The 19,081-nt window shown below is 42.7% G+C and overlaps 2 protein-coding genes across 5 annotated transcripts in view; both read left to right on the top strand.

The window, feature by feature from the left end:
* anxa3a (annexin A3a) overlaps positions 1-1,592 on the top strand; it is a 7,876-nt gene extending 6,284 nt beyond the window's left edge. Inside the window, exons 14-15 of one of the 3 annotated variants that reach the window (XM_069683358.1) lie at positions 409-500; positions 658-1,592. In XM_069683358.1, the coding sequence (XP_069539459.1) occupies positions 409-468 (60 nt within the window). In that variant the 3' untranslated portion in view covers positions 469-500; positions 658-1,592. Of the gene's footprint in view, positions 1-408; positions 501-657 lie in introns of those variants that run through there. The other 2 variants (XM_069683357.1, XM_069683359.1) reach the window with 2 other exon arrangements.
* Positions 1,593-6,136: 4,544 nt separating this feature from the next.
* The window catches only part of bmp2k (BMP2 inducible kinase), a 45,132-nt gene continuing 32,187 nt past the window's right edge, over positions 6,137-19,081 (top strand). For both annotated transcript variants that reach the window (XM_069683641.1, XM_069683640.1), the window contains exon 1: positions 6,137-7,009. In XM_069683641.1, the coding sequence (XP_069539742.1) occupies positions 6,865-7,009 (145 nt within the window). In that variant the 5' untranslated portion in view covers positions 6,137-6,864. The remainder of the gene's footprint in view (positions 7,010-19,081) is intronic.

Genomic DNA, 19,081 nt, shown 5'->3' with positions numbered 1-19,081 from the left:
AAACAATAACCAACGAGCTTCTTCCCAGCATGCTTCACTTCTGAGTTTAGAGGAGCATAAACCCACCTCAGACTGCACTCTGAAACCTCATTTACTGTGACCTCTGTGAAGTAAAGGATTTGTAAATGTTCAGAGGTTCATCATTCTGACATTAATCTGTGGACAGACGTGATGAACAGGAGCAGAGCATGAGACACACTGTGTGGATAAACTGACCTCTGACTACCTGATGACACACATTACTAACAGCAGCATCCTGTTCCATCTTAGATTAGATACAAAAGCTGATAGAGAAGTGCAGACTGCTGGTTTAGAAGCTCACCTGTGCTCACTCTGAGCTCTAACAGTCTGTGTACTGGAGAGCTCAGCTGGTGAGACTGGTCAGACTGGTGTGGTTGTGTCTCACAGTCGGATCTGTCGGGGGAGCACGGGGACGCTGTGAAGGCCATCTGTGGAGGAGACGACTAACTTAACACCTGAGCTCCAACTGAGGCCTCAAAGTAACATGCTTCCTCTCTTTAACCTGCTAACTACTAACTGATGACCTGTTTATGACCTGTTTGTTCATATTATACATGTAAAATGTGGAGACAGGAGCAGACCATCTGTTAACTGAAGCTTATTTTATCTGTGTGTGTGTGTGTGTGTGTGTTTCAGTCTGACTGTGGAGGAAACTATGAGAAGACTCTGCTGAAGATCTGTGGAGGAGACGACGAGTCCTGAACCTCAGTGTGTTTCTTTATTTCTTTATTTTATTACTGAGCTCCTCTTAACTAGTACATTTACTCACATACTCTACTGAAGCACAAGTCCTTATAGAAATGCTCAAGTACCTCACTGTTGTACTACACATACCCTAACCCTACGAACAACATCATTAAAGTGCTGATTTCATATAAACACAATAAACAGACTGCATACAGACCACTGCAAACTGTACAGATGTGTATTTGACACACATGTGTGCATCTGTCTGCTTTCACATTAAAAACAAAACCAAATACATATAAATAAATAAACACACACGCAGCAGGTGCTCCAGGCTGAGGACTGAGCATGTCTGTCGGTGTGTACGAACGTTCATCAGAGCAGGACGACTTGAACTGATTCTTTAAAATGTTGACCATTCTGAACTTGTACATGAATTTAAAAGCAGTTCTTATACTGTTGGAGTACATTCATACTGTTGTAATGGAGCACATTCATACTGTTGTAATGGAGTACATTGTTGTATTTGTTCTTGTACTCGAGTAAAGTAACACCTCTGACTCTCAGTCAGGTTTAAAACACCGACATCCACTCGTCTTTATAGAAAAACATCTTAAACTTGAATAATTAATGCTCACACAATTCTAAATGTAAACATTATACATGTATCTGTTGCTTCAATAGAACTCTTTTTATTCCATTCTTTCCTAATCTTTACATAAAACACATTTTACATAATGGATTAAAAAAAGATGATTTTGATATAAAGATTTGATGATTTGCGTGTTTATGATAATTTCGTGGTCAGGTAAATAGTGAGGGACAATTCTAAGAATTCTTAAATTGAACTAATTAATAAATAAATAAAGTTAATTATTAAATAAATAAAGAATAAGAAGTGTTTTTCTTGTGTTTGATTCTGATTTATTCTTGGAACATTTTAACTAATAATTTATGACCAAAAAATAAATACTGAACTTTTATTAAATAGTTTTAAGTTTGGTTCATTGTTCCTGAATAATTTGTATTTGATTCAATGTCAAGTTTCCTGTAAAGAACTTTGTTGTGTTGATCTAGTGACATTAGTTAACACAAGAAAAGAAGTTCATTAAAGCAGATAGATTGTTAGACGTAAACACATTTCAAAATACAGATAAAATTGGAAACTGGAATAAAGACCTACAAACATACTATCCCCATTCCCCCCTTAAATAGCCTCCAAAGTTCTGACAGGTAAAAACGATTAAATTATAAATACTGATCTATAAAACAGGACATCATTAAATCATCAGAAAAACAATTAAAGAGTAATTATGGTAAATTCTTATATGAACAGACTGTCTGTGTTGTTCTGTCAGTAACAGGTGAATCAGTTTCTCTTTTATTATACCCTCCTATTTATTTGTAACCTCTAATATAAGAATAAAACCTCATACTAATCATGTTGATTTTCAGTCTCCACACACTGTCACACAGACAGTCTGGTAGTTGATTAAAGTGATCAGCAGGGGGCAGCACTGACTCAGCAGCTGCAGTTGCAACACAAACATTCAGTCTTTATTTACTGTGCTGAAACTCCTGATCTGACAATAAAGTATAAACACAAACTAAACTAAGAGACAGTTCTTTTATGGATTTAAATATAAGGATGTTTCAGTTTTTAATTCTTTAAAGAAAGCGCTGAATCCCAACAGCTGAGTCATCTTTATCATCAGGGACGTAACATTCGTCATTATAACGTGACACGTCACAAAGTTGTACTTATCAATCAAATCAATCAAATTTTATTTGTATAGCGCCAAATCATAACCAGAGTTATCTCGAGACACTTTACAGACAGAGCAGGTCTAGACCGACTCTTTGTTCTGTTATTTAAAGAGAGGCCCAACATGAATCACCATGAGTAGCACTTAGCAACATTCGGCACATTGGCAGAAAAACTTTCTATTATAAGACTGTTTTCTATTGAGCCGATTTCTACAATCATTTTAATTCTTTCAATACTTTTACAACATTTTCATGATTCAACTTTTAAACTTCACGAACATTTTCAGTCATTTTACAGTGTGCATTTTCTTTCACTGCAGTAAAGGACCCAAACACTTCCTTCACCTGCAATCTGACCTGCTGAACAAAAAGATCAATTATAATTTTGCACATATTTCACCCCTGTTCGATTACAGAGGATGGGCATGTCTGACTCTGGTCTTTGTTGGCACTGCAAACAGGATAAAGGCACTTTTTACCACATGGTTTGGGCCATATGTTACACAATCTCTGGGAAAGATCATTGGCTATACTGTTCATTGTGCTCCAGCTATGTGCCTTTTGAATTACACTGTTGAAGGAACCTGGTCTAAACATGTCCAACCCATTTTAACAGCTGGGTGCATGACAGCCAAAAGACTGGAAGTACACAGATCAGCTGACAGAGGGACTGAGACCATCTGCATGGAGGGAGCTGCGGCTAATCTTTCTCAAGTTTATGACAAAGAACAACAATTATGAAGAATCCTCTGGAAGGAAACATCATGTCTCAGTTATTTACCCTGTAAATCCTCTGCAGCCTCCAGACATGCTCCTCTCTCCTCTCTCTGCAGCCCCTCCTCACCTCCTCTCCTCCTCTCTCCTCCTCTCTGCAGTTCCGCCTCTCCTCCTGTCCTGCAGGAGGCCGACAGGTAAACTCACAGACTGTTTCAGTGGAAGAGAGCCCGCAGGCAAATATGTTTCCCTCATTACAGACACAATAATTACCCAGAATCCTTCACTTTGAAACCCCTAAGACCTGAGAGACATTAGTACTTATATTTGTAAGGAAATAATGTGATCATGCAGGACCTATCACTCAGTAAATTCTTTATTAATAACCCCTTGAGATGTACCAGCTTGTTTTGGAGGGGGTCCTAAACACAACAGTACAATAAAGACTCCATTAAAAGGTGAATGATGGAGTTTGTCCTGCGTTGGTATAAACTGGTTTAGTCCCCACAGAGACTGGAGCGGGTTCAGTTCTCCTCTGCGCAGCATGTGTCTGTGTTAGTCTTTGTCTTTAAGCACCGTCAGGTGGCAGCACACACCTCACTGAGGCAGACGACAATAAGTGTGTCAGAGAGGAGAGATTCCCCCTGCAGGACCACGATGTGAGCAGACAGGGGGGTTTGTTCGGTCATGTGATCCGCTCTGCTCCTCCTCGTCTCTTATGTAATGCTCCTCTCTGCCATGTGCTCCTCTGTAACCACTGACCTGGATGTGATCATTAACACCAGTTTGTACAGGAGGAGACACCTTAACCCTCTGCTGACAGACGTTCAGACGAGAGGCTGATGTCTCGCTGTAGTTTCACAATAAAAGAATCACAGTTATCAGATTTATGAGCTGGATCGTCCGGCCTGCTTACATACCTTTGTTCACAGAGCAGCTGTCACACCACTTCCTCGTCTGCAGCGTCTGAAGATGAATTACACTGTTTTTTCCACTGCTGATGATCATTAGACTGAGGGAGGGACATGAGAAGAAGGAACAGCCGAACACAGGCTTTAACAAAGACCATAAATATTTGACAGACAGGATGAGTTTTAATAATGAACAGGATGATAAATGTGACTGTGGAGAACTCCTGACTTCAGTTCAGCCTGAGGTTTGTTTGTTTCTAAATGCTCTGAATTCTTTCCAACCTGTTTGTCTCTGCTGCTCAGCCTGTCTGTCACACACCACCCAGTCAGAGACCAGCATTGTCTGGGTGTTTCTATGGAGGCTCGATGCTGCCAGAAAAAATTAAAGACATGAAAGAATGGCATTAACAAAAAACTCAGGAGAAGGTTAAACTCTGAAGTGCCACCTCCTAATCGGCCTTACATTGATCCGTTTTCAAAGTTTTTTCCTGTTGCAGAAATTGTTTTGATGTCCCAGAAATATCAGGAGACTTCTCTTGAGTTGTGTTGTTCACTGTTTAGTTTAAGGTGGTCATTAAACTCAGACAAGCTGTCAGACAAAATCAAACGTTTAATATAATCAGGAATTTTTAGTTTTGGCTCAAACCAGTAGTTATATTCTATGATGTAAACATTAACAACCAATAGGAGCGCTCTCTACAGTACCAAACAGGAAGCAGCAAACTAGGGGCCAACACAACAAAGCGAGTTCAACAGACCCAGGGTCTCTTTTCCTGATCTGCTTCACTTAACCTGACAAAGGAGATCGCGCTGAGTGGTCACACGACGCTGGTTATCAACTCGATTAGTCAACCCAGGGTTCCTCTGAGCATTTGGATCGTATGTCCAATCTAAACACAGGCGAGTCTGCCATCAGCTGATCGGCATATTTTACAAACTCAGGGCAAACTATGATTTTAGAAAGAGATGAAGAAGTTTCACATAATCCAGACTGACATCACTCAGCTGCAGCTGCTGAATGCAGGAAGGACAAACTATGTAAATGTGCGAATATAATAATATCACTGCTCCATCATCAGAGCACCATATATTTATTATAACACTTGTGTGTTACATCAGATGAATACGTTGCACTGATGTATTTATGAGGCGTTAATGACAGATTTAGACCTTATTCTCTCAGCCGTATCAAACTATGGAACGAATAAAAATAAATATTAAACCACAATTTAAAGGAGAACGCTTAGGTTCATATCTGATAAGAACAAAAGATCTTCAGGCTTCATTGTTTTTATCAGTCTCTGTTTTACATGTATATCAGTAAAACTCGATGAATATCTTTCATGACTATATTTCATTAAACCAGATGGTAAACAGGAAGTGTTTCACCCCTCTGTCTCCCTTCTCGGTCTCACCATCAGCTCACAGAGCTCCTAAATCAAGAGACCTGATTGGTCAGTAGGTGGTGTGTAGTTCAGGTTAATCTCTTATCTCGGACATAACCTGCTCCGGAGCAGGTCAGGTGTTCAGCATAAGTTACCATGGTGATCTACTTCGGTAAGAAGTGAACCACCTTCATAGTACTGAAAACTCAGAGTTAACCCTGAAGTTACCTCGATAACACCTGATCTATCTATCTATCTATCTATCTATCTATCTATCTATCTATCGCACTCCTTCATTCATTCATGCATTGTAAACATCCAAGGTCTGATAAACAAAAGTTGTACATTAAAAATGTCTTTGTCTCGAATAGTTTTTGGCAGATTTATTTATGACTTCTGTCATATTTTTTATTTTGTATCTCATAATTCTGATTTAAGAAATAACATAACTCTGATGCTCATTTTTTATTCATATTTTCATTCATATTTTGCACAACTTCATTCATTATTTCTTTCGCTCTTCTGGCGCCAACGGGCTTCCATACAGTCTCCACTTACACCAATCATAACAATGAGAGGGGGCGGGGCCACGTCGGGTTAGGTTGTCACTCTCATTGGGTAAATAACAAACCACCCACTTCTCCTGTAGCCTGTTCGGGAGTCACGAGAAGTTTAACGTTAGCGGAGCTCCGTGAAAAAGAACGCGGAGGTGAGAGGAAATGAGACGGGTGAACTTCACTGGAGGATTTTGGGAAACAAACGGACGCTAACGTGTGTGAGGGCTGGTCTCATGTTTGTCAGCCCGCCTGCCCTGTGGGAGAGGAGCCCCTCTGTCTGCTAGCAGAGCTCGTTAGCCGCTAACTACCGCAGCTAGCGGGCTAACTAGCCCGACTGAAGGGAACAAGTCGCGGCGTGCGATGCTAACAGTGCCGAGGCTACGTTTGGAGGGCTGCTGAGTGGATTAATATTCCTGGGGACCAGTGGAGGAGGTGTTATCCAGCTGCATGGTTGTTCTCCCCCACTGCCCTCCCCTAAGTGTCGGCGGAGCGCCCTGATTTCACACCGCGGGGTCCACGCATGCTAGCAGGGATGTGTCACATTAGCTAACGAAGCTACCACCGTTTATGTTGGTGAGTGGATGCTGTCTCTGGTTCTAGCTGTATCATCCCACCTTGACTCTTGTATACTAACAGTTGTTTAATGTGGTACCAGCAGACAGTCATTAGTCCCTGCAGAGGAGCACGACGTGGAGCATGCAGGAGGAGAAAATACTTCAGATAAGTAGATAGGACACGTTGGACACAACCGCTTTAACATTGGACTGTGAGGTTAGTTCACCACCGAACAGGGATTATATTTGGTGTTAGAGGAAGTCCAGGATGAAGAAGTTCTCCAGGATGCCAAAGTCTGAGAGCGGCGGGCTCGGAGGGGCGTCCGGGTCCGCCTCTGGGGTCAGCAGCTACCTGGGGAAGGTGTTCGCAGTGGGCCGGTACCAGGTCACCGTGGAGGAGCTCGTTGCTGAGGGTAAGTACAGAAGGTTATCGTCACAGTGTGACTGCAGTTACACTTTATCCACATTGTCTCGGACACACCCGTCCTTCCCTGTTTAACACAGCGGGGCCGTGTCTCCTCCAGCTTTGTTGCTTTTAGAGGCTCGTTTTTGGTTTGCACTCTGCAGTAAAAGCTCAGTTTCCCCTGAACATCTGCCTATTTCCCAAGAAGTTACATACACTGATGGAAGTAGGTCGCTCTCCCCTTCTGGGCTATGAATGTTTGGTACTCTAACTGTGGCAGCAGGGATTTGTTGTATAGCTGGAGTTAAAGCTGCTAACTTTCCACCCATACAGCTGTGGTTTACATCCTGCTTCAGCTGCTGCTCAGGGGGGGTTTGCCCTCAGGATAACAACGGTCCAAACCTCCTGTGTCAACATACAGCATGCACAGATACAGCCATTAACAATCTCTTTATCCGACATGTTCGTGCAGTTTCCCTCTGCTGTTTGTCCCAGGAGGAAGGGTTTTGTTCTCTTTGCAGCTGTTCAGAGACGGAGACAAGATAGTTTAATGATAAGTGAACTTATTAGATTACACAACATTAAAACAAGTAACAGCAGTGTTTTCTGTATACAGACATGAAGGAGGACTTATGCAACAACAGATCAGCCCGGAGGATGTCGACAGGCTTCTGGGAAATGTTAGAAATTTCCTTCATGGTTTAACAAAGACCTGCGTTCAAAAGTGTTGAAATGAGTCTCCTCCATGCTCAGGCAGACAACACGGAAGTGGAACAACAACAGCTGTTCTTTCACAAGTATAACACTGTATTAATTATAAATATCCCTGTAACCAGCCTAACCAGGACTGATCGATCATTAGGGTCTTTCCATTAAGAGGAAGTATTTATTATATTTGAATATTCTTTATTACAGAATAAGGTCAGGTGATATTCATCAGGTACACTGGGAGAGCGTAGTCTAACTTATCCCATCAGATAATATTCACTAATATATTTTAGTCTGTGATTTGCACTGAGATAAGAAGACATTGTGTATCGTGAGGGGAAGTGCTGTGCAGCAGTTGAAGTAAAAACAAGACCAGGTTGAAACCTCGTATGTGGCTGACCGCTTCAGGTCAATGTGCGCTTTTGTGGGCGATGTGTCACAAGGACTAACGTATCCTTATGAGGCCGATGACAGCGTGTTTGAAAGCAGGTGCGCTGCGGACGTAGGTGAGGACAGCGGACGAGCAGGGGAAGCCCCACCTACTCCCCCGAACGAAGTGTCCAGAGCCGTATAGACAGAGTTGCTTCAGTGGAGGTTCAAAATGCTCCGTGATCCGCCATTGTGATGTCGCAACTCTCTCTCTGTCCGGCTGTGAAAGTTCAGTCAGTCAGTCACATACGGACCCATGTGTAGGACTGACCCCGGCGGTCAGCCAAAAATAACATCAGTGACTCGATTTAAATGATCCTTCTGCAGTTTTTGAATCTTCTTGTACAGTGTTAACGATAGTTAAACTAAAAGATCACTCAGACTCTGTTTCTACTGTCACAGGGTTTTTTAGGTCAAGGTCAGTGAGATAATAAAAAGCTGGAGATTCATGTGAGTGAAAGAGAAACCTGCTCACAGGAGAGAAAGCACAGAGCTGTTCCATCCTGACTTTATTCAGAAAATCTAATGAAACATAAAGTTAACAGACATGTTAGATACAGACACGTTAGATACATGATAGATACAGACATGTTAGATACAGACATGTTAGATACAGACATGTTAGATACAGACATGATAGATACAGACATGTTAGATACATGTTAGATACAGACATGATAGATACAGACATGTTAGATACAGACATGATAGATACAGACATGTTAGATACATGTTAGATACAGACATGTTAGATACAGACATGTTAGATACAGACATGATAGATACAGACATGTTAGATACATGATAGATACAGACATGTTAGATACATGTTAGATACAGACATGTTAGATACAGACATGATAGATACAGACATGTTAGATACAGACATGTTAGATACATGTTAGATACAGACATGTTAGATACATGATAGATACAGACATGTTAGATACAGACATGTTAGATACAGACATGTTAGATACAGACATGATAGATACAGACATGTTAGATACAGACATGTTAGATACATGATAGATACAGACATGTTAGATACATGTTAGATACAGACATGTTAGATACATGATAGATACAGACATGTTAGATACAGACATGTTAGATACAGACATGTTAGATACAGACATGATAGATACAGACATGTTAGATACAGACATGTTAGATACATGATAGATACAGACATGTTAGGTACATGTTAGATACAGACATGTTAGATACAGACATGTTAGATACAGACATGATTGATACAGACATGTTAGATACAGACATGATTGATACAGACATGATAGATACATGTTAGATACAGACATGTTAGATACATGATAGATACAGACATGTTAGATACATGATAGATACAGACATGTTAGATACAGACATGTTAGATACAGACATGTTAGATAAAGACATGTTAGATACAGACATGTTAGATACAGACATGATTGATACAGACATGATAGATACATGTTAGATACAGACATGTTAGATACATGATAGATACAGACATGTTAGATACATGATAGATACAGACATGTTAGATACAGACATGTTAGATACAGACATGTTAGATACAGACATGATAGATACAGACATGATAGATACAGACATGTTAGATACATGTTAGATACAGACATGTTAGATACATGTTAGATACAGACATGTTAGATACAGACATGATAGATACAGACATGTTACATACATGTTAGATACATACACGATAGATGCAGACATGTTAGATACATGATAGATACAGACATGTTAGATACAGACATGTTAGATACAGACATGATTGATACAGACATGATAGATACATGTTAGATACAGACATGTTAGATACATGATAGATACAGACATGTTAGATACATGATAGATACAGACATGTTAGATACAGACATGTTAGATACAGACATGTTAGATACAGACATGATAGATACAGACATGATAGATACAGACATGTTAGATACATGTTAGATACAGACATGTTAGATACATGTTAGATACAGACATGTTAGATACAGACATGATAGATACAGACATGTTACATACATGATAGATACATACACGATAGATGCAGACATGTTAGATACATGATAGATACAGACATGATAGATACAGACATGTTAGATACAGACATGTTAGATACAGACATGTTAGATACATGATAGATACAGACATGTTAGATACAGACATGTTAGATACAGACATGTTAGATACAGACATGTTACATACAGACATGTTAGATACAGACATGTTAGATACAGACATGTTAGATACAGACATGTTACATACAGACATGTTAGATACAGACATGTTACATACAGACATGTTAGATACAGACATGTTACATACAGTAGTATCTCAGTTGTTTTTGTGCGTTTCTGTAAGTGTACCCTCTGGAGCTCCCTCCCCATCACCTCAGACACTCTCCCTCACTCCCGTCTTTCAAAACTGGACTCACAACCCACCTTTTCATCGCCTCTCTGTTGTAACTGCACCTTGATCGTTTTATACTGTATATTGCTTTTACTGTCTTTGTTATTTTGTTTTAACATGTAAATGTGTTTTAAAGTGCTATATATATAAAATGTATTATTATTATTATTATAATTGTCTGAACTGTAGTGAGGACACTGCTGGTTAAGCTATGCTACGAGCTACATCCTCCTGCTGTTATTAACTCACACTGCAGAGACTCTGCACATTAAACACCTTCAGTCTCATTCATTCGTTGCCCACAAGTACTCCGTACTCCTCAAAGTCCCAGTGAAACAGCTAGCATAGAGCGGTTTTGTCCTCATGTTGACGTGTTTCATGTAAAAACAGAACCAAAGGGAGGGACTCGTAGCAGAGATTGATTTGTGTTTGTATCAGTCAGATTGTGTGGTTTAGTTTTCTGTGCAGTCTCCATCTCCTCAGGACTTATGAGACCTTTGTCAAAGCTGACATGCTCTGTAGACATGCAGAGCTGGACTCTTCCTACACTGAGTCACTTCCTCCTCTCCTCTTTAGCCCGTTTCTCTGCAGCTCTATCTGCTGTCTCCAGGAGGAACTCGCACATGACATGTAGGACAGGATGCATCTGTGAGCATGTCACCATCTCTTATCATTATGGTTCCTCAGCATGTCTGGAAGTTATGGACATGTGCAGAAATTTGAGTTGTTTGGAAAGTGTAGGAGTTGCACAAAGGTTAGAGATGTCTTAAGATGTCGTACTTAATGTGAGGCTTTTAGTCTGCAGGAGTATAAAGTTTTTATACTTGCAACACTATAACACCTACTGCAGGTTTATTGCAGACATGTTATTTGCATTGACAAATTAACTGCACACACACACACAGTTCATGTGTGCATGTGACAGGGCTGCATGTAAACACACATACACACACACACCTGACACACACACATGCACACACACACACACACACACACACACACACACGCAGTTCATGTGTGCATGTGACGGGCTGCATGTACACACACACACACACACACACACACCTGACACACACACATGCACACACACACACACACACACACAGTTCATGTGTGCATGTGACGGGGCTGCATGTACACGCGCACGCACGCACGCACGCACGCACGCACACACAGTTCATGTGTGCATGTGACAGGGCTGCATGTACACACACACACACACACACACACACACACACACACAGAGTTCGTGTGTGCGTGTGTTGGTAGATTCCTTGTAAAACAGGAAGACGTTGGCTCTGTGGTTTCACTTCCTGTGTTTAAACTTTAACAAGCTCGTTAACGGCGAGGTAATAATCCATCTCTGCCTCGTCTCATCAGCTCCATCACACCTGCAGCTTCAGACTGTTTCTGTCTTTAAAACAAGCTCCACTCTCAGTTGAGAGAGGCACACGTCTGTCACCACACAAACAGCTTCCCTCTCGACATGCTGACTCACACACAGTCAGTCCTGGTTGTGTTTACGTCAGCAGAAATGTTTGGGGCGATGGTGTGTGTAAGACTCAGGCTGCAGAGATGAGGGCAGTCTGTCTGTCTGTCTGGCTGTTACCCGTTCTGTCAGTCCATCCTTCTCTCTCTCAGTGACTCTGTGACCATGATGAGCTCAGGTCATGTAAACAGCAGGAACTCAAACAGTGTATTTTCCATGTAAACAGTCTCTGTGGTGGCTCTGAACAGGAGGCTCGTTCAGCTCGTCCTCTCACTCCTCTGATCTGGACGACGCCACTAATTCACCAGATTCTCCAAACAGGATTTACAACTCTGAGGCTGACAATGAATAAACATGTTTTTACACCTGATTTTCCTCATGTGAAATGCTGTAACAGTTGCTGAGTTTGCTGTAGATATCTGATGACTTTGGTGTCTGACGCAGTTTAAACTTGAGGCTGAGAAAAATGGAACACCAAGTTCTCTAAACCAGGGCTAATATGATGATGGAGATCATCTAACAGGTTCAGATTGAACACAGCATTGCGTACGTTTTTACAACTACAGTTTACAGTTCTAACCAGTTTATCCTTTGACACGGTTGTTTCCTCTTGCACGTATTTGATTGGCAGCCTGAGAGCAGCTGTAGTTCAGACGATAGAAAGAAACTCCAGTTCATTCAGGTAACTTAGGAAGGAAGCAGCTCTGAAGAAACAAACACTGATGGAGACTTTAAAGCCCCTGTAAACCCAAATCCACAAAATCCTTCTAACTGTGTAATTTAGGTACTTCCTAGTGTCCTTCCTTATGTACATCCTAGTAAGCATCTTAAAAGTTTTCGAAATTAGTTTTAATCCCAACTCGAGTTATTGCCGTTCCTTCTTTGTTACTTCCCTGACACTGGGGTTAAACTGGGCGTGGTTATGTTTGATATTTATCACGTCATAAATTTCCTTGAAACAATCAACCGCAGTTGTCCCGCCCTCACAGGTGTAATAACACTTCTCGGCTTGATCAATCTTCCTCTCTGAGTCTGAGCTAACTCCTGTCCACATACCCTGAACATCTCTGCACATACCTGCTGCAGTTACCTAACGATCGCCTTTTTCCCATCATGCCTGTGTGTGCTGTCCCGGTGCACATCCACCATTTGAGATGACAGCGTGTCATTCTTTTATTTTGTAAATGCGGCGGACTTGGAGAAGCAGCAGTGTTTCCGCCACATACATGTAGTGAACTGTTGCAGCCGCTGCTTCAGAAGTCGTAGTTAAACGACTCTTTGGAGATTTCAGGTTCAAATCAACGATCGTCCATCCTCTCCTCATTGAGGAAGAGCACTGAAACAGTGAACGCGCGAAGTCTTGGCAACCAAATAAACAACAGCGGGACCAGTTTACTTCTAACGGCAAAAGAGTTATGTGTTAATAACGTCCCTCGTGCGCACGCGGCTCACGTGCTGTGAGAACTGAATTGCGAGAGAAGATATGTAACTTTTGTGACTTCATGAAACAGACTGCTGATGAAGACAGTCAACACAGCAGACAGAGAGACAGACAGAAAGAGGGGGCGGGGCCAGCAGCGGTGCAGAGAGCACAGGTGCAGGTGTGTTGGGGGACTGAAGCAAAGTGATCAGATTAAAGTAGTTTGTGCATTAAAACTTAATGAGGTGAAGAAGAGAGAACAATTAAAGTGTGGAACGAAGAAATAACCATCGATAAAGAGGGTCAGTCTACATGTGATAATGTAATGTATTAGTGTAATTAATTAGATTCATTTTTTAATCACCTGACAGCAATAGTTTTGATAAGATGTGCACATGTGCACGTACCTGGGTGGTACAACAAACCCTCTACCCTGCTGCTGAAAGTGCTAGAGGAAACACTGCTTTCCCATGCGCCATTGTTGTGTTGACAGTTGCCATGAGAACGCAGACAGGTGGACCCCGGCAGGTGTCAGTCAACATGGGATCTGCCACGCCTACACAGTCCTGAGAAATGGTCGAGTTTCCAGGGCCTTTAAAAGCAGAGAGAGTCCCTGAACACAGACACAGGAGCACAAAGAGCACAGACAGTACGTCTTTGTATACCTTTGTAGTTTTTAAAAATGAATATAAAACGACACAGGTCTGATGCAGGCATTCTTTGTGTTTCAGCTGTCACTGTTCAGCATGTTCACTGTAGCGTTGAACAGGACTCTGACGTTTGTCAGTTGAATCAGATTGGTCTCATTTTATTTACCCGATTCATGTTTATTTGTAAGACAAGTTAATCATAGTTCCCCATCAGTGGCCCTCATTATAGGATTGTTTTAACCACTTGAACTTAGTGTGCACTGTGCAGCAGCATTTTCAGGATAACTTAAGGGTCTTAACTTGGTATCAGCCAATACTCGATATCAGGTCAGGGTGAAAAATATCTGATGTGGACTCTCAGCTAGGGATGGGTATCATTAGGATTTTATCGATACCGATACTTCTCGATACTACTCCATTATTTGGTGCAACCATCAAAGACACGTCTTTCAGGGTGCCTGATGATGTGCCTCAGTAAGGGGGTTGTAACAGGAGTCTGTGGTTGTCTCCCTACAGTAACAACAGTTAACATTGACAGTAAATATAGTCACAGTAACAATCAGAAGCAAATCAAACATAGTTTTCTGGTTGTCATGGCAACTCACAATTCACACATAGGTGAGCTATCGGTTACCAGTGTACCTAAACCAGCTGGACTCCGCTGTAGTGAAGTGAATCTTTTCCAGTATTTTTCAGTGATGATGTTTTGTGTGGAGCAGTTCTCTGTGTAAAGGTTTCACTGTATTTCCTCTTTAGAGAGGAGCTTCATTCTCCACGATATTGTCGTTTGTTCACAAACTACTTTAATCTGCTCAGTTTGCTTCTCTTGAGTTATTTTTCCACACACCTTCACCTGCTGCACACAGAGGCTCGCCCCGCCTCTTTCTGTTTCTCTCCTCCTTTATGTCCGCTCTGTTTATTTATCATGAGCTGCACGATTTACAAAGTCGGCCAGATATCACAACTCATCTTTTGAGTTTTTTTACCTGCGATCTCGTCTTCACAGCAGCAGTGAGCCACGTGAAGGAGGCTCGTCTTTAAAGAAACAATCATAACCTGTGGTTCTGACACCGGCACGACACTGATGCACTTAAAATCTTTTAAAACTGCGCCATAACAAGGTCCATATGTAAAAGGAGAAGTCATACCCTAAATAAATGCCTTTACAGGAGGGACGCAGCAACGGACGTCTGTGTGTGTGTGTGAGACCACAACAATGCAACGTCATTAGCTGTGTCCCAATCCAGGGGCTGCTGTTCGTCTGACGCCGGCAGCTTCGTCTCTGGGACGGATGGCAGGAGCACCGTTTGTCCAGGAGCTTGTTGGTACTGTTGGTGCCTACGAAAAAATACCGGTTCTCGATGATTATTCTCTTGTCCGTCTTATGACTGAAGTTTTAGCAGGTCGTCCGTCCCTCCTGATAAAGTTATTTTGAATGACCCCTGTGACCGGCCCTCTCTGTCGGGGGAGGGGTCTGCATTATTAGCATACTGTACAGCTGATCAATGGGCTCATTGTGCTCTTTGTCTTATTGTGGCGCTGCAGAAAGAGCGCTGGTACGACGCAGCTCTCGGTCATGTGACGAGCATCGCTGTCTTTGTGTGTGCTCATTGAGGCTTCTGTTCCTGACACCCCCCCACCCCCCCATCACTCATCGTCACCCCATCTGAGGAGGGCGAGGAGCCAGATGTGGGCGTGGCCTGGCCCGGGTCACATGGAGACAGGAAACAGAGGTACACTGATGTGACAGTTTGATGGGACAGGTTGATTAAACAGCACAACATGTTGGTGACATCTGATTTAATCTAGTGCCTTATGCAGATAACTCGCCTTCATAATCTCATGACAGAGTCCAGCTGCAGTGATCTGGGACCTCATCCTTTTGCTTGTTCTCACCTTGAATGAGAGGCTGACAGTTCTCCTTCCTCCTCTACTCATCTGTACGGCTGCTCGGCTCAGAAGGACCGTCTGTGTACTTCAGAAGAGTAAACACTCACATGGTGATCTCCATCCTTAGGACTGTGTGTCTCTCTGTCTGTGGGACAGAGGGGAAAGTTACTGTCAGTCTGATGTTGTTGAAGGTCTGATCTGCTTTCAGTCAGCATGTAGTGTAGCTAAATCTAAGGAAGTCAGTCCAGCAGGGGTTAGTTCAGTGGCAGGTCGCATACAACAGAAAGCTTGGATGGACGGAGGGATGGATGGATGGATGGACACATGGATGGAGGGATGGAGGGATGGATGGAGGGAGGGATAGAGGGACGGATGGACGGAGGTACGGACAGAGGGATGGAGGGACTGACGGAGGGATGGATGGATGGATGGATGGATGAACAAGGGTTAGAGGTTTTCGTCTAGCAGTTACAAGACTGTCCTTATTAAATCCAGAAGAACACGACAGATCATGTATGTAGAAGTATCAGCTCGTTGTCTTATTGCAGGTCTGAAACTGATCACGGGGTTAACTGGACTCTATGACTCAGACTCGGACATGACTGCACTCGACTGGGTGACGAGTCAGTAGTGATGACTGATCGGGCCTTTCTTAATGCTGTCAACATGCTGGTGCCAACATGTCAGCCGGTCTGACCGAGGGTGTAAGGAAGTCTATAGTGTTGTTATTATAAACTAAATAAATGAAGAACAGAGCAGCTCGTCTGACGTCTCTTTGTGGATTCAAGTCTGTTTTTTCTGTTGGCTGAACCTCTGCGTGATGTAAGATGTATTGTTGTCTTTGGGATTTAAAGTTTTACATGTATTTTTGGGTGTAAGTTCAGAGCAACAATAATGATAGATCATGGTACGCTGGCGACTGGATTTCAGTTTATATACAGATACAGATTCATACAGTTCAGATGTTCGGGACTTTAAAAAAGAGGCTTCATTTGAAAATGATCAGATATAAGATGGAAAGCAGTCCTCTCTTTGTTTTCTTTTCCTGTCAGGATGGTGATGGTTGAACGTGGACTGGTCTTTCTAACAACCTGACCCTGTTGTCATGTGTTCACCCTCCTATGTCCTCTCCATCCTGCTCCTCCTCCTCTGTCTCTTCCAATTATTCATAAACCTCCTCAGAGCCTCGTAAACACTGCTGAGGTGAGACGCATGAGAGCCAGAACCTGTCGGATCACAGAGGATAATAAAGCGTGGCTGCTGTAATGTAATGGACGTGACTCTTACAAAGACTCTTCATACACTTGAAACTGTCTTTAAAGAGCTGAGCATCGTCCACTGAGTCAGAGGACAGGTTAGATTGACTGCACTCAAATGAAACGGGTAACTGGTAACAGGTAAACAGGTGTTTGAACAACAGATTTCTATTCATTCAGTTTAGTCCAGTCTTCCTGCAGCATCCCTCTGTCTGCCAGACGGCCTCCATCACCTCCACAAGGTGAAAATATCACCTGGGTTCCTCCTTACTGTGACCATGCATACACATCTGGAGAGGATGTGCAGTTCACCACACAGTTAACCTAACAGCACCACAGAGATGATGTTACAACAATTGTTACAGTTTCCTGTAGCAGACGCTTTTGTCCAAAGCGACGTTCATCTGAGAGTGAATACAACACAAGCACCAATCGAGACAGGAGGGAACGAAGTCAGTGAGAGCCAACGCACAGCTTCAGGTGTGATCAGGCAGTGTATAGGGCGTTTGTTCTTTAATCAACATCATCAAGATGAGAAACCACAGAGTGCGTTGTTAAGAGCTTTGTTTAAATCTCCACATGAAAGATAATTGGCTTCTTTTATAATCAGAGACGGAATTTGTCCAGCTTAATCTAACACCACAGCTCTCACGTCGTAAAGGTGGAGAAACGAGGACGTCGTAAAGGTGGAGTGAAGAGGACGCCGTAAAGGTGGAGTAGCGAGGACGTCGTAAAGGTGGAGTGAAGAGGACGCCGTAAAGTAGGAGTGAAGAGGACGCCGTAAAGTAGGAGTGAAGAGGACGCCGTAAAGGTGGAGTAGCGAGGACGTCGTAAAGGTGGAGTAACGAGGACGCCGTAAAGGTGGAGTAACGGGGACGCCGTAAATGTGGAATAAAGAGGACATCGTAAAGGTGGAGTAACAAGGACGCCGTAAAGGTGGAGTAGCAATGACGTTGTAAAGGTGGAGTAACGAGGACGCTGTAAAGTTGGAGTAAAGAGGACGTCGTAAAGACGTGTAGTAAAGAGGACGTCATAAAGGTGGAGTAAAGAGGACGTCGTAAAGGTGGAGTAACAAAGACATTGTAAAGGTGGAGGAAAGAGGACTTCGTAAAGGTGGAGTAACGAGGACGTCGTAAAGGTAGGTAAAGAGGACGCTGTAAAGTTGGAGTAAAGAGGACGTTGTAAAGACGTGTAGTAAAGAGGACGTCGTAAAGGTGGAGTAGCGAGGACGTCGTAAAGGTGGAGTAAAGAGGACGTCGTAAAGGTGGAGTAACGAGGACGTCGTAAAGGTAGGTAAAGAGGACGCTGTAAAGTTGGAGTAAAGAGGACGTTGTAAAGACGTGTAGTAAAGAGGACGTCGTAAAGGTGGAGTAGCGAGGACGTCGTAAAGGTGGAGTAAAGAGGACGTCGTAAAGGTGGAGTAAAGAGGACGTCGTAAAGGTGGAGTAACGAGGACGTCGCAAAGGTGGAGGAACGAGGACGTCGTAAAGTTGGAGTAAAGAGGACGTCGTAAAGACGTGTAGTAAAGAGGACGTCATAAAGGTGGAGTAAAGAGGACGTCGTAAAAGTGGAGTAACGAGGACGCCGTAAAGGTGGAGTAAAGAGGACGCCGTAAAGGTGGAGTAAAGACGATGGTGTTCAGTGAGGGACAATCAGCCCGTGTGCAGAATGTCTCGTCTGCTCTCTAAAAGCTGGTCTGCTGTATTTTTAGTCGACCTCTCACACTGAGTGTTCAGAGACACTGAGGACTGAGGCGGGTTCAGCTGTGTGTGTGTGTTCTCGCAGAGGTGTGTGAGAA

This window comes from Semicossyphus pulcher, unplaced genomic scaffold (assembly GCF_022749685.1).
Source record: "Semicossyphus pulcher isolate SPU_LCO1_2020_fin unplaced genomic scaffold, fSemPul1.0.p SCAF_6, whole genome shotgun sequence".
In the NCBI taxonomy this organism is placed as follows: Eukaryota; Metazoa; Chordata; class Actinopteri; order Labriformes; family Labridae; genus Semicossyphus; species Semicossyphus pulcher.
Note: the sequence above shows the minus strand (reverse complement) of the source record. Positions and strands in the feature narration are given on the sequence as shown.